The 25,514-nt window shown below is 40.9% G+C and overlaps 1 protein-coding gene across 5 annotated transcripts in view; it reads left to right on the top strand.

The window, feature by feature from the left end:
- The window catches only part of cacna2d2a (calcium channel, voltage-dependent, alpha 2/delta subunit 2a), a 173,090-nt gene that overhangs the window by 128,839 nt on the left and 18,737 nt on the right, over positions 1 to 25,514 (top strand). For all 5 annotated transcript variants that reach the window (XM_085160113.1, XM_085160110.1, XM_085160114.1 and 2 more), the window contains 8 exons: positions 9,302 to 9,352; positions 9,657 to 9,756; positions 12,152 to 12,313; positions 13,843 to 13,953; positions 14,656 to 14,734; positions 21,786 to 21,835; positions 24,555 to 24,644; positions 25,351 to 25,419. In XM_085160113.1, the coding sequence (XP_085016239.1) occupies positions 9,302 to 9,352; positions 9,657 to 9,756; positions 12,152 to 12,313; positions 13,843 to 13,953; positions 14,656 to 14,734; positions 21,786 to 21,835; positions 24,555 to 24,644; positions 25,351 to 25,419 (712 nt within the window). The remainder of the gene's footprint in view (positions 1 to 9,301; positions 9,353 to 9,656; positions 9,757 to 12,151; positions 12,314 to 13,842; positions 13,954 to 14,655; positions 14,735 to 21,785; positions 21,836 to 24,554; positions 24,645 to 25,350; positions 25,420 to 25,514) is intronic.

Raw genomic sequence — 25,514 nt, 5'->3', positions numbered from 1 at the left:
ACCCAAAGAGACTTGTGTCTCTTGTTTTGAAATCTTTAAAAAAACAACAACAAAATAACTGGTCTAGCTATTTAATAAATTGCGTCAAATCTATATGCAAAATCAGAATTGTTAACAAAAAATTTATTTTAAAAAGGTACATTTGAATATTTGATGATATATTTGATAATATTTGAAAATAATTGAGTTTAAATGATCGGTTGTGACCTGGCTCAAAGTTGGTGCTCTCTTTAAAATGATTAACGCTGGATTCATTTTCAAGTACTTATAATATCAGCTAAAAGCAAAAAGCATGGAGGCAAGAAGTGGTGTCTCTCACTTCAAGCCACCCTCGGGCAAGCCTTAATCCTCACCTTGTCAGGCGTAGACAATTAGAAGGTAACCCTTAGCAACACCCAGAGACGGCACTGCCGCTGCAAGGTGAGCAGGGGTGGCAGACGGGCCTAACACTCAAGCGAGAGTAGATTTTGTTTGGGGTGACACTTCTATTTACAGTAAGATCACGGATTGTGCCTCCGAATGAAAACATTAACATCTCAGTGTACAAACATGAGACTAACAAGGTGTTCCCCGACAGTTTAATTAAGTTTACACCAGGCTTAAGTCTCTAAAGTTGTGCTGCACTGTCACATCAGGCAACACTAGAAACATGTAAAACACTGGAAAACACAAGGCAGTGTCTAGCGGGACATGTTAAAACAGTGATCCTGTCGGTGATCTGTCAGTGCAATAACAGAAGTAAACCTGATTTTAATTCTTGTTACACATGTTGTGACTGGGGGACTCTTCCCGGAGACAGAAATGAATGAGGCGGATGAGAAGGTTGACGAGGGCGGTGCAGCAGGAGCATGTGTGATGGGGTGGACAAGAGGAAGTTGGGGTTTTTTTGCACAGAGGAACACCTTGTCACCCACCCACCGTCCCGGTTGTCCGTGTTTGTCACTGTCATTTCTGTTGAGCTTTTACTCATGTTGGAGATTTTGACGTTCCCGTTGCCTGTTGCTTAGCAACTTGTGCCCAGCCGCGCTGAGTGGCACAGCCGTGGCAGGGAGTGTCATGATATGTCAGGTCAGACTTGTGTGATTATACTCTAACGTGCTGTCTCCCCAACTGACATTCTCCGGAGAGGTCAGCCAATCACGCATTTTCCAAAACCAGTCTCCTGGTGTTAGGTAAGCCCGTCGTGTGGCAGCTGTAGATAGCGGCATCCGTTGCGACGACAGATGCAAGGTGTACAGAAGCTAAGAAGAGCACAACATATGTGTCTGTGTGGCATTTAGGTAGGACTAAAATCCTTCCCTTCTTTTTTTTTGTGCATGTGTAACAAAATATGAATTGTGCATTTGTAGCTGCTGCTATGCACATTTTCTAAGTTTTATTTTACAGTTGTTAGAGTTTGGTTGTTCAGTCGATAGGCGCCAAAATTTTGTGATACATCAACATCAAAGGTAGAAAAAAGCACATAAAAAGCACATAAACAAAGCATGTGAACAGAAAAATGGCACATGCTACACCTGAACTCATGTTATTTCCTAATAGAAGCTCTAATTGAGTTTAAGTTAGGCATGACAGTGGGCAGAGGTTCCTCTACATGTATAAAAAAAAAACCCTACAGAATGAATATCTTGATGCACAGGAAATACAACACTACAAACACATAAGGTGAAAATTTCAAATCTGAGAATATATTGATTCATCAACTATAGTCTTCTATTTCAGTGTGAGAAGCTAACTAGCATTTGAAAGCCTGTTCAAATTGCCACCTTATTTGTTGAAGCACATTAAAGCTCTGTCAAGTCTACCGGTGTTCATACAAAGGTTTTCCTTTCTTAAAGTGATGTCGCATCTTGAGGAACAGAAGCTCATTTGGGCAAATGTCATCCAGTAGGTTCACAGTATAATGTGCAATATCTAGAGTTAGCTAATATAAGGTGCTGGCATTTCTGATGCTATAAAATTATTCACGTTAAAGACTTCACAAGAAACAAACTTGAACTTTTGAACGATCACCTTAAAAATAGCCTATATAACATGAATATTTACACATTGGTATATGAGAGACAGCAGCATGAAGCAGTAAAAACATCTACATCTACTTGTTAAGGGAAGATGTATCAACCCTGTTTCTATTAGTTGAGGCTGTTTTGTTTATATTTTTAACATTTGCAGTTTGTACACCACAGCCTGTGGATTCAGAGTGTAGCAGACACCAAATATTTGCACTTATCTGTAAAGACTCACTCACAGGCTGACTAAAATTTTAGTGTGGATATCAAGCTTTGGATCAGGACTTTTTCACAGTGAGTAATCCAAACCACACAGGAGCATATTAATAACTACCCTTGTGCTGTGGATGGATCACTTTAGATGCTCTTTTGGCTGAAGTTTAGCCTGTTTTTGGTATTTTCTTCCTGTCATATGATCCTTAACATGAAGATTATTGAGAAAAGTTTAACTTTCATCCTACATCTTCCCTGTGGTCATGTGTTTATGTTAGCCTAGTTCCACACCAAGGAGCACGTCATTATATGTCAGCTTGTCTAATTTCATTAACCTTCCAGATTCCATTAAAATGTATTTTTGTGTTTTTGTTTAACTGAAAAAATATTGCAGTGCTATATGTTTTAGTCTTTTAGAACTACTCTGCTCAGAACATGGCATATGCTAACTTCTTGCTAACTCGTGATTCCTCTAAACCTTATAAATCAACTTTTTCATGAAAGCCTTGGCAGTAAAAAAATCTTGCCAAACCAGGGAGAAAAGCTACTCTGTTTATTTTATTGGAACTGAAAGAATTTGGACCGTCTTTGATTCTCAGTAGTGCTTCAGAGTTTCTTTGATTTTGGAAACCAAAGGAGTGTTTGGACCCAGATACATTGCTATTAAACCCTCACTACGTATTGCACGTTAAGAGTCGTTGCATAATCAGAGATTCTATGCTGCATATGGCATACTTTGTTGATTTGTTTGGCTAGTCACCATTTCAGTGACCTCAAGGAATGTCAAGATTTGGCCCTTGGTTCCAAATAGGACAAATGCTAGATTTGACCTTTTTGATGACAGTAATTATCCATGTCCAGTTGTCTCAGTAGTTTTTAAATTGCCTATAATTTTACATGACGAATGGTGCAGTGGCTGGCTTTTCAGTTCTGTCCCTGAAATTCAACTTTTCTATCATCTCATGTCAAGTCACTGTGACTTGACTTAACTGTACTATTCTACGTAGTTTTGTGCTCATCTCACATCATGCAAGGTACAACTTTAAATTGCTTTCATTTACAGCAACAGCTAACCCACAACACAGAGGTGTACCAAAAGTAAATACACTGGCATTGGAGCTTCCTGCAGGCTAGAAAATGTGCACAAATAGTGACTAAAAATGACAAACACACACTTTCTACTCACATACCGACCGGCCCTTTTCCTCCTACACATAAATCAGATCACATGCTGTGATACCGGTCAGATGCTATAGATTCTACACCTTTGCAAATACCAGTAAAGCCAGAGAATACACAGATCTAATCTCAGTACCATCCTTCAGTAATATAAGGAGTAATGTCGTCTATAAGAAGAGTCCCATCAAAGAGCAGCAGCTCTTTTGTAGTGTAAACCTGTAGTTTTACTGGGAGTAACTGATAGTGGTGTGACTGACCTGACCAGAGCTGTCCAGGTGGTCTCCTGTGGAAAGAAAACATAATTAATTAATAAATTTGAAAAAACAGAGGGGCCACCTTCCTTTACAGATGGTCTTTCTCGCCTTCTGTTCCCCTACCAACAGCCCCAGGAAAATTAATGGTCCAGTCAACACACTTAATTGTCTCCAATTGCTCTGACATTAATTATTAACATTTGTCCATTATAATGTCTGCACTTGTTATCAAGGGAAGCGAAGCAGAGGTTGAAGTGAGGGAGAGGGAGATGGGGAAAGTGAAAGGCAAAGAAAGAAATAACCAGAGACAGGCGTGGAGTCCTGTTAGCCAAGCGTTGCAAAGATCCCATTACCTCCCAGGTTCACAACAGCATGTAGGCTGTATCACATATTGATTTCTTCAAGAAGTCAATCTAACCTCTTTATAAATATTATGACTATGGCGGTCAATCCGCGAAGCTGAAGCTCCCGAAAACACAATTCTAATATATATAGATTCCCGGGCTTTGCCCCCTCTTTTCTCTTTGTTCTCCCGACTTCAGGTAGAAGCCGGGTCAAAAGAGAGGCCTACTGAAGGTGATGCAGCAGGCTTTTATCAGAAGGTTTGCACTAAAAAAAGATCTTTCATCTGCTAAAACAACAATGTCAGGCTGATACTTGGTTGCTAAACTTTACTATAAAGAAATATGCATGACTAATTCAATATTCAGTATTTATTTCAGATTGAAAAGTGGTGAAAAAAAAACCAAAACAAAAAAACTGTATTTACAGGCATATCCGAAAATATGGACACGTGAATCATCTCGGTGCCAGCACTTCCAATAATCAACAGAAAGTGGAATAAATAAATGGCAGACAACATCTTTTTCTCCTGCAGGCTCTCTGGGCGCTGTCCTCCTATATTGTTATCTTAATTCAATCTTTATTTGCCTGCCACATCCACAGGAGCACTAAGAGAGCAGCAGTCCATAAAATAATAAGCCCATCAGCAAAACACAAATCCACGCACATAAGGGAGCAGACACACACCCACACACACACGCGCGGACAGACACACACACACACACACACACACACACACACACAAACAGACTTTCCCTGTGTTACAATTCTCCCATTAATCTGTGGTTATTCGCCATATATCTATTTTATATGATGCATCCTTATCAAGCGTATCGCTGTGAAGAAAACTCACATTTTGTAGTGTCAGTTTCACTATACAGAGTATGTGTGTATGCATGCAGCTCATTATCAGCACAGTGCGTTTAATAAGCACAACTCACTTCAACAATACAGAAAACCTTTTTTTCCCACTCCATGGGTCGTGTTATATGTATCTGCATGTTTCTGAAATGTATGTAGAAGATGATTCCTCCAATTTAAATGTAATGCACAGCATTTTGGTGAATGGGTCAGGGTGCATAAACACAATCTCCTGAGAGAGTTATACACACATACCCCCCCACCCCCCCCCCCCGGCACAGTTAACGTATTGATTTTACAACGTGGTGCCTCGATAAAACTACTTCATGAATTCCAATGAGACTCCCTTTACTAGACTGTTACAAAAGGAGCAAAACACAATCACCGCAACGTAGAATATGTCATTGTGTTCATTGCTTGTGTAATGCATTTCTTTTTGATTTATTTATCACTTAGAGCAATACCTCCTTCCACCTCGGTGTAAAGAGCACATGTCTGCTGCACGCACAAATCAGGCTGTGTCTTGATTTTCGATATTTGCGAGTGTATGTATGCATTTATGTAGAGTACATGATGTGTTTTGTGATTATGGGTGTTAAAATCATTACTTTTGCTTTTTATTTAAAAAAAAAAAAAAAAACACTAGCCAGTTAAACCTCGGCAGTTACAATTATTTCCTTACTGATTAATTTAGGGTTTCTGCTTTTGATGAATATTTTATTCAACAAGACGTCGACAACTAGAAGTAATTGCTCTTCACGTGTTCTCGGAGGTAATGTCAGCCCATTAATTGTTTTGTCCAACTAACAGTCAAAAAGATTAATTTTCCAGCAGCAATATATGGTAGAGTAGTGATTTCAAAATAAAGGACTGTAACAAGGTGCAAAATCCCTTTTATTAATCATTTTTTCAAGTTTACATAATGTCACAATGTTCACAAGTCACACTAAATGGTCTGTTACCACCATACAGTGATCCTTGCATGCCTAGTAGCCATTTCTATATGATATTTAATATTTTATGAGGTGTAATATTTTACTTAGCAACCTAGATGCAATGGACAGGTGTAATGAACAGGCTGAATTAAATTTGAGCTCACGAGGTGGACTCAGAAGGAGACCTTTCGCATTAGTTTATCTACTGTAATGAGCTGTTCACGGGTAAACAAGAACTGACACCTCGTCATATGAAATACATGTAGTAAAATACCCTCTGTCACTATATCTGATGGGTCTGTGGTAAAATATTGACCATATCTAAAAGAGAATGGACTGCTAGGACACAGGCCGAGATGTTGTGTCTGCTGGCTGGCGGTCCTGTCGCCAGGGGACAGAATGGGCGACAGGGCTCCGTTCAGCACCAGCCAGGCCCATCTGCTTGTCACCTGGCCTTGGCACGCAGGAGACTGGGTAATGACAGGGAAAGAATGGCATCAGTGGGCAGAAGCTGAGAGGTAATTACTGACTGGAATCCATGCAGAAACAACACATCTGGATCCATGAGTCAAAATGTGGAGAATTATATAGTAATACCGGCCTCGATTTATGATTTTTATCTGTCAGAACAGTAGAACGGCATATCAGCCCGGAGACTGAAAATTCTTGACTCCATTGCACTCTCTCTGATCCTGTTGCTCTCTGCTCAGAGGCATAGAGAAAATTCATTTGTACTTCAGGCAGGAAAGGCTGAGAAAGAGAGGAGTGCTGATACACTAAGACAATCTTTGTGGAAGATCAGCCATGGCAGCAGTATAGCTCCAGTGTTGAGTGACGCTATCCTTGCTCATGTGTTACTCTTCCTTACTCTATCACTATGTGCACATTCTTCTTGAACCCCATTACTGCTGATCAATGCTGCCTCTCTCACAGTTAGGGAGAAATGATCTGTTTGAAAGTAATATTTTCTCGCCATATTTCAGGTCCAGAACTCGCACGGTTTTCCATTGTGAGATTTTACATTGGTGCAGCTGAAGATGACCTATAATGACTAAGTAATAGAGGTCTGCATTGCATTACAATTAACATTTAGCCCCCTTCAAAATAACTCCAAGACCCATTGAAGGGCTATTCTCCTCTATGAGAAATAGACTGACCACAGAAGTTAATGAAATCCTGCAGTAGGTCTGTGGGCATCAGCCGTCACCAAATGACCCTCGCTCAATCTCCAGACGGGGTGTCTCCATCCACGAGCCTGAGGGACTGGAGACGTAGGCCACATTCTGACCGAGTTTCGGTCCTGCATCGATGATCGCTTTCACAAACCCCTTCCACTCAAAAGAAAGTGGTTGAGTCTCAGCCCCCCTGCCTCTGCCTCAAATTAAGATTTCAGTAATTAAATTGATAAAAGTCATGCATGCCAGCATGCCTCATGGTTCCTGATTTCATACGCCACACACTTTTGGAGAGCTGTGGAAGTTCTACCTTTGATGTGGCATTCTTTATTATTGAAAATAATTGGTTTCTCCCTCCTCCTACTCCTCTCTCTCTCTCTCTCTCTCTCTCTCTCTCTCTCTCTCTCTCTCTCTCTCTCTCTCTCTCTCTCTCTTTTACGCATGCATACATTTTGCCTATGCTCACTCTGGGCATGCTCAGTTAATCGACCTCACGGGAGGCAGTGCTGGTACATCGCCCTGGTTCCATCTGGGGGGTTGCAGAGTAAGGTCCAGATCGTGTCTTAAGGTGGATTAGAACCCAGGCACCGTGATGGGTAGATGTCACTGCAGAATGGGTCAGAGGTCATTATGCAGGTTGAAGTGGCGCCTGCCAGTGAACGGGAGCACTGAGACTTGCGGCGAGGCCTACCGAGGCTCCGCTGCTCTACCTCCATATCAGCTTGGCCGAGCATAAGAAAAGAGCCTCTCTGGCCCACAGGCAGCTGGCTTCTCTCCACACTCAGTGGAATGGCTGATTATCAGCTGTAAGAGACCCCTGATGATTACGCTGCCGAAGACTGCTGCTAACTGCTTGCCTGCTCGCTTCCCAGAATGTCAAACTAGTACTCACATTTGAACCCCCCCCTCCCACCAGCACCACCACCACTCCAACCCCCACCGCTTCCCTCGTTCCAGCGCTCCACAGAAAAGCATATAATGTCCATCAATCTCAGCTCTCTTTGCATCAGTGGTAAATGTGAATTTAATTGCCGCTGGAAGAGACTGAGGGGATTTCAGATTTCCTTCTGTATGTCATCCTCTATCAACGCTGGACAGATGTTATGTGCGCGCCTCTTCCAGGGCGCAAGTTGTCTGGGCAGCTAGCTCACTGCTGTGTCTGCCTTGTGGGCTTGTGTCGTGGCAGACGCACACATCAGAAAAGCCCTATTTTAGAAGTTGCTTTGCAGATGAAGCACAATGGTCTTAAGCAGCTTGTGCACCCCTCCCCCACCCCCAATAAATAAATAAAAATAAAAAAACAAAGGGCCTGCCAGAGTAAATAATGTGGTTTGACGCCCAACTGATGAGTCATCAAAGGAACAGAACATCAGCTATCTTCTTTTTACTGACAGCACTTAGCTCAGCACAGGCTCTCCACTGAGCAGGTCAACACTACTCAGGCTGCTCCTTTACAGTAAATATCAAGTGACTAAATATATTGCACGGTAGACTCCATGAGTCACAGTAGCATAACAGGATAAATAAGGATGTATTTTCTATGTGACTCCTACAATTATTTGATGAAATAATTATCAATGAAAGCTGCAAGATTACTAGCACTACAAAAAGAAATTGTCTTGGAAATTTTTATGCTGTTGGAATTTAGTGACACAAAGTGTGATTCCATCTAAACTCTACTTGAAATTAAAGACTCCAGCAATCTCAGCACGTCTCCAGCACAGCTTATGGTGACCTGACTGATATCAATTTAAAAAAAAAAAAAAGAACAACAAGAAACCTGCTCATCTTTGTCGAAAGTAAAATAAATATCTGTAGCAGTAAAATAGTATGTCTGAATATCAAAACAACCTAGCCCTTGTAAAAAAAAGTAACTCGGCTACTGGTACTAATTAATAATTGAGTCAATCGTCTGGTGATACTGAATACATTTTTATTTTTCACAGGTCTTTTTAAAAGTGCCATCTTAAAAGGGGGTTGTGCAGATCAGTACAGCCCGTTGTACTAAATATGTTATTTTACACTTAGTCTGTAAACTAGTAATTACTTTGTCTCACGCAGTAATTATTTAGAGTGGGCATTGTTGTTCAGCAAAGAGGACTATCTGTGTTGAAGTCAGCTCGCAGAAGCTGTAGCCAACACTGAAGTATATAACAACTTATTAACTCTTCTAAGCACATAAGCCTTTTCAGTATTCTGTAGCTTAAGTGGGCTCAGCCGTGGTTGCTCCATATTATGATGGCTCAGCTCATTGTGACTTTGGCTTCTTTTTAAAGTGCAATTTTCTGAGATTGCGGGAACAAATTAAAGCCCATTCTTTGTCTCCCTTTGTCCAGGTATATCCAAGGTGCATCATCTCCAAAGGACATGGTCATCATTGTGGATGTGTGAGTGTCTCGCTTCTCTTTTAACCTTTTTTTTTTCTTCTGGTATGAGTGTGTGCCTCCTTCAAAGGGTGCTAGTGCCACCTGTTGGTCTGACAAAAGACCAAACATAAAGGAAGATTCATATTCTCCTTTTTTAGCTTTAATTAATTTTATGTTGGTCTTATTCCTAAATATGCATGTCATTTATTGAATACATGTCCAAATATGTCAATTTTGATTTAAAAAGTAGACCCGACCAAAAATAAAAATGAAACGTCTGTCTATAACTTGAGCGTGCAAGTGCTTCGTTGCTTCTTTTCTGCAGGAGTGGAAGTGTCAGCGGACTCACTCTGAAGCTCATGAAGACCTCCGTAGTGGAGATGCTAGACACTTTATCAGATGATGACTATGTGAATGTGGCTAGTGTAAGTGGAAGCTTGCAGACCACATTTGCAGTGAACACAAATACGAATCTCTTCGGAAAACAACATCAACACAAATATTTGTGGCACTCATTAATAGGGATGGGTATCGTTTAGGTTTTATCCGATACCGGTGCCAAACCGGTACTTTTGAAACGGTGCCGGTGCTTAAACGGTGCTCAAACCGGTGCTTAAAGAATGGAAAACACAAAATTGATCCAAAAACGTCTCATGTTCAGCTGTTTTTTTTGTAAAAAGATAACAATGTTAGCCTTTTCTGCAGCTATAGGGCATATATGGTATCACTCTTGGCTGGAAGCAGTGCTTAAACAATGGAAAAAACACAAACTTTGTCCAAAATCCTCTTATGTTTAGCTGTTTTCCACTTTTTCTTTGGTCATTTTAGCCTTTTTGGCCAGGGTGAAGGGAGTATCTGCCATCAAACAAGAAGACAGCCACATGTAGCTATGATGGTGTTTGCTAGTTCACCTTACATGCATTAATGTAATAACGTGGTTAGCCTACTCAACGTAATTACACACGAACAACATTAAGCTACTGATGCAGAGAAGAACAGCTGCTGCTGCATCATCATCCGTCATCATTTCTGCTACACTGGCAGGGCTAGGGGCCAGGACTCTCCTCTTCGGGTTTTTGGGGGATGTTGCTAACTCCAGGTCCGATAACAGGCAACCCACAAGCAGTAGATGTGCACGGTGTGAGGTCTCGCAACAAGCTATCAAATACGGCGCATTTCTCGGCTTTAAAAAAAGAACGCTATGCGGCGCCAGGTGTTTCATCAGATTTGAGGTGTTACCTCCTTTGACAGTATCACAGTATCAGCTTAAAGCACTTGTTGCAGGCTGCTGAGTTTGCATATTTTGCTGAGAAGTACAGCCAGACTTTTGACCGCTTCGCCTTGGGCATTTTTAATCTGTAGCTTTGCTCTAAAAGAACGTACGTACCTGGACCCGCCTACTATCCTCGGAACGTAAAATGATTGGCTAGAATCTAAAGCGTATCATTCCATACCAGTTGGTGGCGCTAATGCACCTTTCAGTTGTTTGCCAACCGCCAATACAAATGTAAGGAAGAAGAAAGTGTACCACAGCTCAGGAAAAAAAGCACCGAAATAAAGCACCGAAATGTGCGCTGCTTTTCGGTCTGGTTACTACCGTTTATGTCAGAACCGGTGCCATCATGGCACCGGATACCGGTACCCATCCCTACTCATTAAGCAGGTGGTACTCAAGTAGGGAGTTAGTAAGCTGGTAATTCAGCTCCCAGTTGTTGTGGAAACCATTCTCTTCCCTCATTACATTGTCTGCTTGTCCTCCCTCACTGCTGTCCCTGTAGGATTGTGGCCGTCTGCCTCTTTTACTCTACTTATTACCAAGTTTTCTATTGAGACTAATGTGTAGGGGAACCTTAATGTTATTCTATATTGCAGGGCAGATAACACATAAACACACACACACGCACAGAAACACGTCCTCTTGCTCGGTGTGGTGACTCTGTTTGTCGACTCCCTTCAGTAATCCCTCATAATCCATTGCTCTTAGCCACTGTATGCCTCTAAATCCCAGCTCTAAGAGCAATAAATGAGCATGGTAATCTGGGTGGGAAAGCATCTGATTTTCCCCTTATAAATAAAAAAAAGTGTGGGATAGAAAAACTTGCTCTGAATTCCTTCCAAACCCAAAAATGCATTAAAAAAAATACAAATGAACCAAAAGTAATCATCTGGTTTCACTTGTAAGGGCTTGTATAATTAGTTATAATAATATATGGTAATGTATTAGCACATGTGACCTGATTAATTTTGTCTTGATCATATGGCGCAGATTGCTTTCCCTAACATTTGAAGAAGCAGCAGTGTAATTCTTTCTGTCTTTGTCTGCCAGTTTAAATATGACATGATACCGACCTAATCAAAATGCCATCTTTTCTCTCTTGTAGTAGTTTACATCAATCTGTCCTGAAAACATTAATTGATTCTGAAGCTGACCTTCGAGAAGAAACATCATTTGAAACATGCTATTACAAACATGCTGCTAATAGCGCGCAGAAATGCCACACCCACGAGCACGAGCACATGCATATACACAGGTTTAGGCTAATTTGGTAGATGAGATGAGACAGATTATATTACCTTGGCTGGGTTTCTGTTCAGTGTAATGCACTGGCGTTTCAGGTGCACCTGTTCTTGGTGTGGAAAGTTGTAATTAGCAGTGTTTACTGCCAGCCAGGAGCAGGGTAGCTTACATCTGCACACACCCACGTCTGCATCCTGTCTCCATGAACTGTGCACACATGCATACTTTACATAGAAATATGCACTTTTACAACTGTTTTTTAAACGGGCAAATCATTCAATTCTTCTTATGTCTCCTTCCAGTTCAATGAAAAGGCCGTTTTTGTAGTTGATTGCTTCAGGACTTTGGTCCAGGCCAACGTTCGTAACAAGAAGATCTTCAAGGAAGCCGTCATGCGTATGCAAGCTAAGGGGACCACAGATTACAAATCTGGCTTCACATTCGCCTTTGAACAGCTTCTCAATGTAAGAGCCAACAAGCCTTTCAGGGAAAGGCGATCCTCGAGCGCCTTGTTTGTCTGTGGCTGTCGTTGCTGTCTAATCCAATTAATAAAACAGAATTTACAGTGATAACACAAAGCTGACAGTGAGTGGCTGAGGTTTGCGTAAGACATTTCCAGAGGGCTGTCAGTGTTGAAGGCAAGTCTGATTATAACTGCGGTAGCAATGGAGTGACGCTAGCTTTTTCAGCAGCCAGCACCGTGGCGAGGTCTGTCAGCAGCAGGGATCCACGTGCTCCCGACACAGGTGCTGCCTCAGCTCCGTATGCTGCTGTGTATTTTAGGAGGCTGCCACCCTAATGGGCTCTGATGGGATGATTGATGAGCACAGCCCAGAGGATATCAGCCACAGACACTTTATATTCCTCTGGTGGGCTCGGAGGCATGGAGCCAAGTGATCTCCCCTCCATACCCCCACCCTCACAACTTCCCTTTTGCCGGCAGAATGAGAAATAAAAAGGCCCCTTTTAATCGCTGTCTGTAGATGACTCACTGCCGTGATTGGAGACAAAAGCACAATAAAAATATGTAATTGTCGCAATATTATTTGTCTTTATTAGAATCTTGTCAGATTGACTTGCTGCTGGTCTGCATATCAATGATAGCTGCAGTGCAGGAGGGTGGCGGGGACTATAATGCCAGTGAAAATGTTTTCGAGACAACCAGATTTAATGCTAGAATAAGGCTGTGTACTTGAGATGCAATCCTAAAATTACGCTAATGTGAAAAAGCCTTTGGCTGCCAAGTAAGAAATCTATAATCTTTCCGTAAAGCAATGAGTGCATTAGAGGAGGTTTTTTTAAACAGATGAAGGAAAAAAAGAAAAAATATAGAAGAATTAATACATGAAGAGGAAGGGAATAATAGATATGAGTACTGATCTGATTTGATCACATATGGACTCTTACTCAGAACTCTTGGTTTTACAATGATGGGCAGTGGAGCGGGTTGTTTAGCAACTGAAAGGTTAATGGTTCGATTCCCACTTTCTCTAGTGAATATGTTGAAGTGTCCTTTATAGTTTGATTGTGAGAAGGGCGATATTTTAAACGAAACCACAATCTTTTCCAGAACTTAATCAAGTAGCTTTAGTGGTTGAAACTCAACCACAAAATGAGTGAAAATGAACTCAAAGAGAAAGAAAGAAACACAAACCGCAGCGCCCAGGTCAGATTTACACCCCTGGCAATATACTATCCCATCAGTGTTAAACTGTTTAATAACCATTTACAATGTTTTATAAACCTCATTTCCAGCTTTACAATATCTAGCAGCTTAAATATATGGTTTAAAGACCAATTATTAACCAGTTACTAAGCACTTTGTAATCATTTTGTTGTTAACATAACTAAAGCTAATTAAGTACTTGTAAATATTGCATTGGGCTCATACAGTGGATATGTTTTAGTATCTTGCCCCTTTACTACTGCATTTTTTAGCATGTCTCCCTGCCTTGTTTCCCTTTATCTTCTCATTTTGTTTCTTGTGCCACAGGAGAGCAATGCCCCAAGGGCCAACTGCAATAAGATGATAATGATGTTTACAGATGGCGGGGAGGATCGCGCACAGGATATCTTTGAGAAGTACAACTGGCCCAACAAAACAGTGAGTTTGTCCCTATGAGGATGTTATCTGTTCAGCCCAAGAGATCACGCATCTCCAGAAACTGCCTTTTCTCTCCCTGTTTCCGTTGTTTTCTGCTGACATTGTCTGAATATAGCATAAACAGATCTTTTAGCTAGACAGTCAGACATGCCAAGCCCTCCAATCTGTGCACATAAAGCGCTCTCCAAGCTTCTTCACTCCCATTTGTTTTGTTTTTTAAATCTCCTTAGTCTTTCTTCAACTCGCTCCCCTCTCTCGTTCCTTCCCTCTTATTTTGTCTCTTTTGTTGTTTAGCTGCTGGTGTTAACAGCTCTGACCTGCTGACTAATTAGCCACTTTATCATCAGAGCCTGTAATATTACAGCCAGTAGATACTCCACTAGTAGCTTATTGTCACTTCCACCCTTCATTTCCCTGATTTCATAGTTCTACCATTATTCATTACTCTGTGGCTCCTTCATGACGAATGCTGTCATATAGGATTAATCTGCAGTTTCACTTCTGTATCACTGTCGTCTACTGTTGGAGATATTTGTGAGGTCAGTCAGTATAGTTGAAGTTTATGTACTTCAACTATATGGTGGTGACTTTATTGCCAGTAAGTAAGTTTGTGGATTATTGTCAGTTACTTTTATGTATATATATATATATAAATTTCCTTGATGTGATTCGTCTCTTTTATCTGTTGTTTTTGCCAATCAGGTTCGTGTTTTCACTTTCTCTGTTGGCCAGCATAACTACGATGTCACCCCTTTGCAGTGGATAGCATGTGCCAATAAAGGTAAGTGGAGAAGTTCATACTTGTATGCAAAGTCTAAGAAAAGGGAATGCTTTGTGTCGCCCATTAATCACAGTGTAGGCATCTACATACTTGATGTGTGCTTGAAAACATGGAGTGCTGTGATTATACATCCACCACATGCCCTCGAATCAATATAATGCTATTTATTAGAACACTTGTGGACCCTGATGAATGACATTGTCTTAGTCAAGCCATTCTGAGGGGGGAAGTGTAAAAAAAAAGCAAGAAAATAGCTAAATTTAGCGTGCCTAGTTTATTTTTCAGAACTCCCATGCTGTAATTATTTATACAGATAGGCTGTGTCCACTTTTTTGCAGAGCACAATTCAAAATACAGAATGCCTCTGTAAAGTTATCACTTAAAGTTATATGTGTTAAGTGATCTTTTTTAGAATAATTAGGGTGCTGCCAAAGAGCTAACATGTCTAAACAGAACATCTACAGGGAATGAGACTGTGGAGAAGTCTGAACTTTTCATGTTGTGAGGCGATACTTCTTACTGTTAAACTAAAATTCTGAAAATAAATTTGGTGTATTATGTGTAGAAACCCTTGTATTATAATGAAACTGTCAAAATTGTATTACCTTTCAATTCTGTTTTTTTCTATGAAGTAAACTGGGAGATTTTTTTTAGCTTTTAGTTTAAAATAGAATAGAGAGAGAGCATTGAAACTACCAGCATCATCCTAAACCAGCTGTGGTTTAGGAGGTCTGGTTGGTGGTTTGGTCCCTCTAGTCTGCATGTAGAAGTGTTCTTGGAGAAGATATTGAACCCTGATTTTCCCCGATACACCCATCAGAGTGTGAGCGTGTGAATATTAGGTTTAAAGCACTTAGGCATAGAAAAAGGCACTTGTATGAATGGGTGAATAAGGCTTATAGTAAAAAGGCTTTAAGTGCTCAACTAGAGTGGAAAGTGCTTTACAAGTACCATTGCACCAAAAGTCTGTTTATCTGTGACTTCTGTTACAAAAGTTATTACACATGCTGTTCACAGTTTTTGGATTTCACAAGATTTTAAAAGAAAACTCCACACGGCTTTCTTTCTTTCCCTCTTTTGTCCTGGGATAATGAAATACAAACTGCCTGAAGATGTAAACCCCTGAAAGCTTGTCGGCTGACCTCAGGAGTGCGTTGGTGTACAATTTTCACAACCTTAAATTGGAACAACAACAACAGATTTTCGCAAGAATCTGCTTTGGCAGTCCTCAAACCACTAAGCAAAGGACTTTTCCTTATGAGAGGGCACAAAATTGCGCAATTACGCCTTACAAAAGAAAGCCTGATGAGTACAAGCAACATATTCTTTATTCAGATGAAGCAAAAAGCCATTTGTCTGGATTTCAGTTTTTGGTGTGGACCTGGCAATGAATGCCAAAGCGACTGCATAGGTCTGACCTTGAAACATGGAGGTGGGAGCATGTTGATATGGGTCTGCAGTAATACCAGAGGTTTAGAGGAGGTGGCGTTTGCAAAGTGAGCTCACTCAAATGCAGAATAAAGAGTGGGCTCGTAGTGTCAAGAAGCTTGGCAAAAGACACAATCACACATTTTTTGTTTGTTTTTTTCAAGAAAAGTGAACTATGACCAGTGTTGGGGAGTAACGGAATACATGTACCGCCGTTACGTATTTAAAATACCAAATATGAGTAACTGTATTCCGTTACAGTTACCGTTTAAAAAGGTGGTATTTAGAATACAGTTACTTTGTTGAAATAAATGGATTACACGGCGGTACTTTCCTGTTTCATATTGTGGCGGGTCAGGACTGTTTGGGTTTTGTTTGACAGCTACGTTCTGTTGTTCCAGGAGGCAGCCTTACGGTTGCCATGGTTACAGGGTGACGCTCTCGCTGCGTGTTTCCTGGGTGAGAGAGCGCCTGTTGTTGTTGTGCTAAGCTAATAGGCAGAATGCTACAGGTATAGCTCTAAAGAATGTAGCATCATAGGCAGTGTAGTCCGTGCTGCAGGGAGAATGGACTGTCATACCCGTTATGTGTCTGTGAGCGAGGGAGGGAGAAAAAGGAAAAGTACGAGCTGTCATCGAGCAAAAACGGGAGCTGGAAGCATGTAAATATAATAATAACCACTGCAGCCAAGAAGAGAGCCTGACGAGCCCAGTTGTAAGTAAGCTATTAAGACTCGACTGTACACCGTGTTCGTGTTTTCCTCCGAAACAATAAGTTCCGTTGGAGCACACTTTCAACGCCTCGCTCTGTCTCTCGCTAGCAAGGTTGACCCAGACAACAAAGTAAAGCTAGTTTTCGGCTACGAGCCCGACACAGAACCCACCATATTAGCCAGAGGTCCCTTTACTACGGTTCGGAGCCGCGGACCTTCAGTAACAGTAATAAATCACAGCAATAGTACATTCATGTAGTTGTAAACAGCATGATAATATATTAAGTAATCCAAAGTATTCAGAATACGTTACTCTCACTGAGTAACGTAACGGAATACATTACAGAATACATTTTGGGGCATGTATTCTGTATTCTGTAATGGAATACATTTTAAAAGTAACCTTCCCAACACTGACTATGACTTAGCCAAGTATGTCTTCTGACGTGAATCCAACAGAACACCCACATCTGGAGAACCCTGCAGCAAAGAGAATCTGAAAAGAAACATCTGTGAATAATGGCAGAACATCTCTTCACAGATTTGTGCCAGACTGATATCATGCAGAAAATATTTAAACATGGGTGTACTGACTTGTGTTGTTGTTCCTTAATTAGTTAAAAGATGAATTAGTCAAGTAAATATTCAGTTTTTTAAGAATAATTGGTTTAATTAATGAGATTGACGTTATTAATGTTGTCCCAGACCTTCGTCAGTTTTGTTATAATCACAAAATTTGGCTACTTCACCCATAGTAATCAAAAACCAAGCCTGATATTTTTAGATAGCACCTTAAGGATCCCTTTCTGACCACCAGTGCTTAACAAATTAATATTGCAGAAAGTCCAAACTTCCACCTTTTACATCAAACTGAGCCAATTTAGGCAAGGATCGTCATTGCTGAAGGGAGCTGGATCTCTAGCTATAGCCCAGAGATGTAGAGGAGGTGACATTTATAAAAAAGGCAGTTTTCAGCTAAATCGGTCGCAGTATCCAATCCCGAGTGCTTCACACGGTTGTGCACCTTGAACTTTTCCTGCTGGGTCAGACTGTCAACACAGAGTTCTGCTGTAACATCCACTGACGTCTGAGGAAACAAAAACTCAGCTCACAGGAGCTGAAAACCCAGCAGATTGGAAATCTGGAGTTTTTGTTTTTTTTTACCAGAACCAGTAGCATCTTGGTAGATTTGACTCCCTCCAACAACATTGTTTCCCCAGAATTGGAATTAAAGTTAATGCATCACTGTTTTGATGGGAAATACTTAAACAATCCAAAAATACTAAGAGCTAGAGCATTGCCCCAGGAAACTATAAGTTCAGTATGACAGTGCAACTTTGTAATCACACGTTGTCACTTTTATTTTTTAGACCCTGTTGATTTAACCTGTTGCCTTGTAGCAGTGATAAAAAGGTGTCCACCAGGACAGTGTGACTTCACATCCGAACACACTGTGCTCTGAAATAAAACAGGTTTAAAGCTTTCAGAAAGAGAAAGGTATTAAGACACTGCCTTCCATCTGTTGTTGAGTTGCTTTAAAATAATGTCTTCTGGCATATGATGCTGAGATCAGCAGCCCTGAAATAACCCAGCAAACAGGCAGCTCTGCCTCCGACCCTCGGTCTGACAGCCCACATGACTCAGCTGGTCTTCCTGTGAGCTACTTTGTCTTCATGCATCTCATCTTGACTTAGCTCATTTATCTCCAGCCTAGTTTGCTGTTGTTGTCGAGCTCACTCTTATGTTTTTAACCCGCTTCTCTTTTGGCCTGTTGTGGTTTGTTTAATTTTGTTGCTCAGTGTTGTGATTTATCTGAAACTGCTCCTTTATGTGGCCTTTAGTTGTGTGCCGATTAGCTTATTGCCAGTGAAGCCAAGTGCTTCAGAAGTATCTCCCCAGAAGTTGTTATTAATTAGCAGGAGGAGTCTGGTAGCAGGATGATTACCATGCCATCTCCCTGTCAGGCTGGGGAAAGTCCAGGATTATGCTTCTGTGCCAACAAGCTCTCCTCTGTTCATGACTGTAGTGATTACTATGCTACTAAAGTCTATGCTGGCATAAGACAATAGTGTTGACACACAGGCCTCAATGGAGCTGTCCTCTCGTATCTTCAGTACTTATTACTCTTTGGTATCTCACTCCAGCAGAGCTAGCTCCCCCGACACTTCCAGGCCCTAACCCTTCACCCATGACACACACACACACACACACACACACACATTCGACAAACCACATTAATGCACACCAACAAGCACAAACATGCACAACTAGGGCACTTGAAGATGCTAGCTGTTGCCTCACTTGAGCTGCAATCCCATTCTAAGAAGAAAGCAACCTCTCTGTGACTCTGAGGACAATGGGACCATTTCGGCATGCTCTCACACAGTGTAACAAAATCCAAAACAGAAAAGAAAGTTATCTCCAAAAAAAACAGGTGAAGTCGAGGATACAAACAGCAAACGTCACATGCCGCGTGGGTGATCCTAATACTCCCACAAGAGTGTTGAATTTAATCCAAAGTTAGAAGTACAATATTCCACAAATCATAATGCCCACCACCAAGAGAAGTAAAATCAATTACACCATGAAATTAGCTGCACGGGTTTACTGGGTAAACTTCAGTTTAAATACTTTGTCTCAGTAAAAGCATTAAGGAAACTGGATGTCATCAGAAAGCTGTTCATTCTGTTCTTCTGAGCAGGAGAAAGCATTCTTCTTTACGCGCCACAGTAAAAACTATCAGGCCCAAAAGAAGTCACCACCTCGATTTAACTAAGAAAACAGGAGGAGAAGATGAGCCTTCCATTGGATAATTACTGCAGTGGTTAATATGTATGGGCTGGCAACAGTTTGGGTTATTTAACCCGAACTGATGCAGTGAGTAACTTCGCATTACTTAAATATGTCGGAAGGCACATTGGAAAGATGTTACTCCATTTTGGAAGCTTCACATTATCAGCCTGGATGAAGCAAAGAAAACATCTAAGGGCATTACTGAAACTACAAAACTGGGTTAAGAACTGTTCAGTGAATTATTGGAATCTGGAAAGATACTGTGAACCATCATCCTTGAGGACGGCTGGAAAAATGTCTCGAATGATTGTGATCGCAAAACTACACGACTATAATGAATAACCAGGTTTTTGTCATCAGTGGATTATTTTTCTTCCCTGATGGATATATTCCAGGAGAACAAAACCAGGATTCATCAGGGTCAAAGTGGGACAGAGACATAATTTCACCCATGGATTGGCCACCAGAGTTCAGACCTCGAGTCCACTGAAAATGTTTAAATGTGCTGGGGAAGACTTTACGCGGTGGTCTGACTTTCCCATCATCAATACAAGAGCTATAGACAGAAATAAATGTTGTGACACTGCATATATTTATCAAAAAGGATCAAAGCTAAAAGTTTTCTAGTGTAATATTAGTGTGGATGTGGGGATTAGTGTGGAAGTTATTTTTAATAGAAAAGCTTGATATGTATTTGGTAATCAGTGTATATGATTTCTTTAGACTCCAGTACTTAAAAAATGTATTAGACCATGACTAAACATAAGTTTTTAAATGTCACAGCTGCCCTAAATTTACATTACTGGTATTTAACAAAATCATTTATGTATTTTTCTGTGATTGTTAATTCCCCATTATGCACAAGCACATGTTAAAATCAAATTATTGTTGAATTATTGTTGTAATACATGATTTTTGAAATTCACCATTTAAAAAAGCATAATAATAATAATATTAAAATAAATTAATAGAAAAGCACACTATTCATTTTTTACTAAGATGCCAAATTACAGTTATTTACTCAGATTCCTGAACAGTGCTTGAGTAATTTCTGACCACTCCAATATACCAGCTCAAATTTGTGTGTAAAAACACAAACTCAGTTCAGTGAATTCAGTGTTTATTTCATTTTAAATAAGTTTTTGACACATTTCTAAAAGATTTACATGTTCTTATTTTTTATGGCAGGGGAATAAATCTATTCTATTAAAAGTGTGTTATCACCAAGCACTGTATTTGTTTAACAGAGACCCAAATTACTTCCTAAATGTGAAGAAGGAGTTTGAGGAAAACTGAATTATAGTTGAAGAAAATAAATGATTGATAAAGCCCGTAACTGAAAATCTTCACTGAACCTGCAGCGCAGAGCAGAGATTTACATTTTGGTCACTGCACACATTTTCCTTTTTTCACCTCTTGTGCTGTGCTCCTATGGTGCTTTGCTCCATAACCACTTCACTGGCACGCAGTCAGAAATCACTTGGACAATGGCTGTTATTAACAGAGCAGTAACAAATAGCTGTGCCCTGCGTGTGTGCACATGTGAACCTCAGTCTGAGGGTGCAGAGATGTGTACGGATGAGCACGTGCCCTAATGAATGAGACACAGGAGACAAATTTCAACGCAGACCAAAAAAGCGCATAATGTATCAAAATAATGAAAGTTATCTCCACCTTTTAACATTCTGGGGATGCTGCCTCTATTTCGCAGCTCTTTGTATAAACATTCATGGCTTTAATAACTTGGGGAGCAGCGTGGTTATTGACCCAGTCGGGCATTCTCCTCCATTCCTAATCAGCAGAAGCAGAGCCTTGGGCTCAGCATTCCCAATGAGCCACCACATTTACACCCTGCAACGCAGCCACGAGTCTAAAAGGGTCAGTGGCTACAGGCTCCTCCATGCCTGCAGTGCCCAACATCATCAGCTGAAGATGGTGTTATTAAGTGTGCCTCATAACATGAAGAGATTAGACTCCAATCTTTAATGGATCACTTTACTGCACACTGTGACTGTTTAATTTTTGAAAATATATGTATGACACGGCTGCTCCATGAAGCAGACTGGATGCAAGCTCGGCGTGGAGATAGTGCATTAATTCTCTCCTCTTAATCTTCAGGTTACTACTTTGAAATTCCATCTATTGGAGCCATCAGAATCAACACTCAGGTAAGATATACAGAGCTGCAATATATATTAGCTGCAAAATGGTGTTGGGAATACAACTTTTAAAATTAAAAGTTAGTAATGGCACCACTTCTACAGGCTGTTGATTCTTCACCATCTTTGATATTAGGAGAACAAAATATCTTTGTGTAATAATTTGAAGGAATATCATGGAAAATTCCTGGATGTAGTGAATGAAGAGGGTTGGTGCAACAGTAGAGGATGTCAGGAAGAGGGTAAGAAGGAGGCAGATGATCTGCTGTGGTGTCCTCTAAAGGAAGCAAATGAAAGGAGAAGAAAACAGTAATGTGAAAGCCTGTTTCTGATGTTAGAAGAAAAATGCTACTAAAACGTTAACAATGAAAGTCATTCTTATCCTATAATTTGACCACTAGCCTTAGCGTGTGTAGCTGGTCACACACCTGTTGAGTTTAAGTTGCTTAAAGCAGCAGATGTTTATTTGGCAGATAAAAAGCTGTGCAAATTCAGAACGTTGCTTAAAAACATCCTACCAGATGAAAGGAACCAATCTAGCTCCTTGTAAGATATCCTACCCTAAAATTTGATTCGTAAATTTGATCAAATGGCTTTTGCTGATCCACCTGTACAGAAGAAGAAGACAATCTGCCACAGCAAAGGGATGCAAATGTTTATACATACAGATTTCCAGAAAGATCTTTAGCTTTACTTTAATTTAGATGCATATTTTCTCTCAGAACTTCACCTGATTATTTTGTAGGTTAATTATATAATTCTGCTACTGACTCTCCAAATGCTTTTATGGACTCAAAAGTCCACAAAAGGATATTTTAAATGAAGAACTTAGTTTACTTTTCTGCCATGCTGGCTTTGATGATAATTACACTGTAGCTTTGCTTTCAAGAGTTCCTGAGGAACAGAAGAAAGCACAGCTGGATGGCAATAAATTGGAAGTGACACGAGTTTAGATGTACCGATAACAAATGTGGTCTTTCCACGAGAACATACCTGAACGCTAAGTAAAGTAGAAGGCCCGCAGACATCCCCTGCCCACCCCATGCACGCACACATACACATTTGCTTAAGGCACTTTGGGCTTCGAGAGGCCCTCGGGATAACCTCATTCTAGCTGGAGAAATTGACTCCATTGTTTGGTGGTGGGGGAGCTGCTCCAAACCCCTCCTCCCCTATGCTCCGCTTCCCACCCACCCCCAGTCCCGGTGAGTGATCAGGCCCTAGAATAGACTGTCAGCTGTTCCATTAACTCTGGCATATTTATATTCTGAGAACCGCCACTTACTCTAATAGGTTTTCTGAAGGTGGGCGACTACAGCTTTCTGTGCAGGCCCAGAAGACACACTGGGGCCAGATGTTATTTAACCACCGTCTGCCCTTCAGTATCACACACTCATCGCGTAGTCTTGCTTAAATATGATGGTACTATTCAAATAGTAGATGGACTACAGAAGGCAAAAAATTATTATTATACTCACCATCCTGAGTCATACTTTTATGAATGAATAGTTGGAAATACTTTGACTTTGATATATCCTGGCTTCTTTGTATGGGATCTCAGTGGAGCAACAATAACAGTGCAGGCATTAGTTTGGATGTTTGGCTTCTGTGTGACCAGACTGGTGAGTTCACTGTCTGCATTTGTCGGGGGGGGGGGCACCATATCTCCAGTTGCTGACTTTTTATGTTTCCCAGATTGTTGTAGCCGGGCAGAAAACTCCCCCTTTATCCCGTGAAGAGGTCTGGCTGTCACTGTCCTGATGGAATATCTCCCTGTGGCGCATTAAACCGGACTTTTATTGAGCTAATAATAGAATAGGTTACACTTGTCAGCACCTTACTGTTCAGACGCTGGAAAACAAATGGTCAAAATCACGATACTGAAGTAGCTGCATGCTTATACAGGTCACGCCTTTTGTGTTTCAAGGGTAGATGGTGTCAGAGGTCAGACATTTGTGATATCATTTCCCCTTTCGCTGCTGAAATTTGTCGTTATGTGCAAACTGTTAAATTAACATTTAACCCAGATGACCTGCTGGGTTTTTTTGTTTGGATACTCAGGAAAAAAGAAGCTATTATGGCAGAAGTATACAGTTAGTTTTAATTATACAACAGTTTTGCCTTCTTCTTCTGGTCTCTGTGAGATTATATTTCTGGCATCCATTTCTTTCCTATGTCATAAGGTCACTTTTTAACAAGTTAAGCATCTCCTAACAGACACAGATCAATCAGTTGTTTTCAAAAAAGTCATCCCAGTTTTTGTTTGAGGTGGCCTCAGACGGCAAAAAGAAAATAATGAATATGATGTATTACTAGTAGACTTAACCCCTCACCTCTACTCACAATTGCTGTGGGACGCTATCACATTCCTAGCATTGACAGGAAAGCCTCTGGGAAAATGGCGTGGTTGCACGTCGTGCCATTGACACCCTTAATGTGTTTTTAATAGCTCCTTCATAATGATGAAAAACGGCCTTGAGCGGCTCAGGACTGGAGGCTTTATGGCTCGGCAGGACCGGGACGCGGCTGCTGCTGGTGGCCCGCTGCTTTATGTGGTGATAGAGACGAGGCCGGTCAGGGTCTTGTAGTTTTATGACAGATGAACGTCGGAAGGCTCTTCAAGTTCTCTGCTTTAATGGCAGTACATGACACGCGCTATAAATGGCTGTTTGATTATGTGTGAATACTGTAGGCAGTCATACTAGCATTTGTGGTTTTGCTGGTGCAGGAGTACCTGGATGTCCTGGGCCGTCCGATGGTGCTCGCCGGGACTAAAGCCAAGCAGGTGCAGTGGACAAACGTCTACCAGGATGCACTGGTAAGCAAGAATTTATAATCATAATGAATTTATAAGCATATCCTGTGCACGTATAGGCTAGGAGTTGATACACTGACAGTACAAAGCAGCGGTGAAGTCATACTATTTTTAAAGCAGGGGGCACTTTCATTGGCTGGCAAATAAAGTGGTTTATTTTTTGCAAATCGCTGTAAATCGTCAGGTCACTTTTATTCAATTCAATTCCATTTCACTGCTAGTTTTATTTATATAGCATCAAATCACAGCATTTAACCACCTATGAACAAGCACTTGGCGACAGGGGGAAAGAAAAAGGAAGAAACCTCTGACAGAAGTTTTCTCTGGGAAGACCAGCCATCTGCCGCAACCTGTTGGGGGTGGGAGGTCTTATCATTTACTAATTTGGGCATGACTGGTATGTAGAAACACAGTGCGTTCGAGATATGTTGGACTCATGTTCCTGAAAACATGAGTTTGCCGTTAAAAGAATTCACGCGGCAACAACAGTGAGAAAGAAATGGAATTTTGCAAAACAAACAAAAAAAGGGAGCTATGATGTCGTTTATGTGGGGTGTCCATACCTTGGTTTATGGTAGGATTAGTCACCCATCTGGCCACCTTTTGCGTTTGCCCCTGGTAAACAGTGTTTCATATTTTTGTTGATCATCTATATCTGGGCATGTGCTTTAAGGATACAATTAATTCGATTTCTAATGTGTTTTATTAGGGTTTGGGCCTTGTCATCACCGGCACAATGCCGGTCTTCAACCTCACTGCTGATACTGCAAGCTCTCAGGTAAAAGCAACACTGCAACATAGGATGTAACCTTAAAATAGCTGTGCTTTTGCACTTGCTTTTGGGTTGGGTTTTTTTTTTACATCTATCCAAGC

The sequence above is a fragment of the Neolamprologus multifasciatus genome, chromosome 5, assembly GCF_963576455.1.
Source record: "Neolamprologus multifasciatus chromosome 5, fNeoMul1.2, whole genome shotgun sequence".
Taxonomy (NCBI): Eukaryota; Metazoa; Chordata; class Actinopteri; order Cichliformes; family Cichlidae; genus Neolamprologus; species Neolamprologus multifasciatus.
Note: the sequence above shows the minus strand (reverse complement) of the source record. Positions and strands in the feature narration are given on the sequence as shown.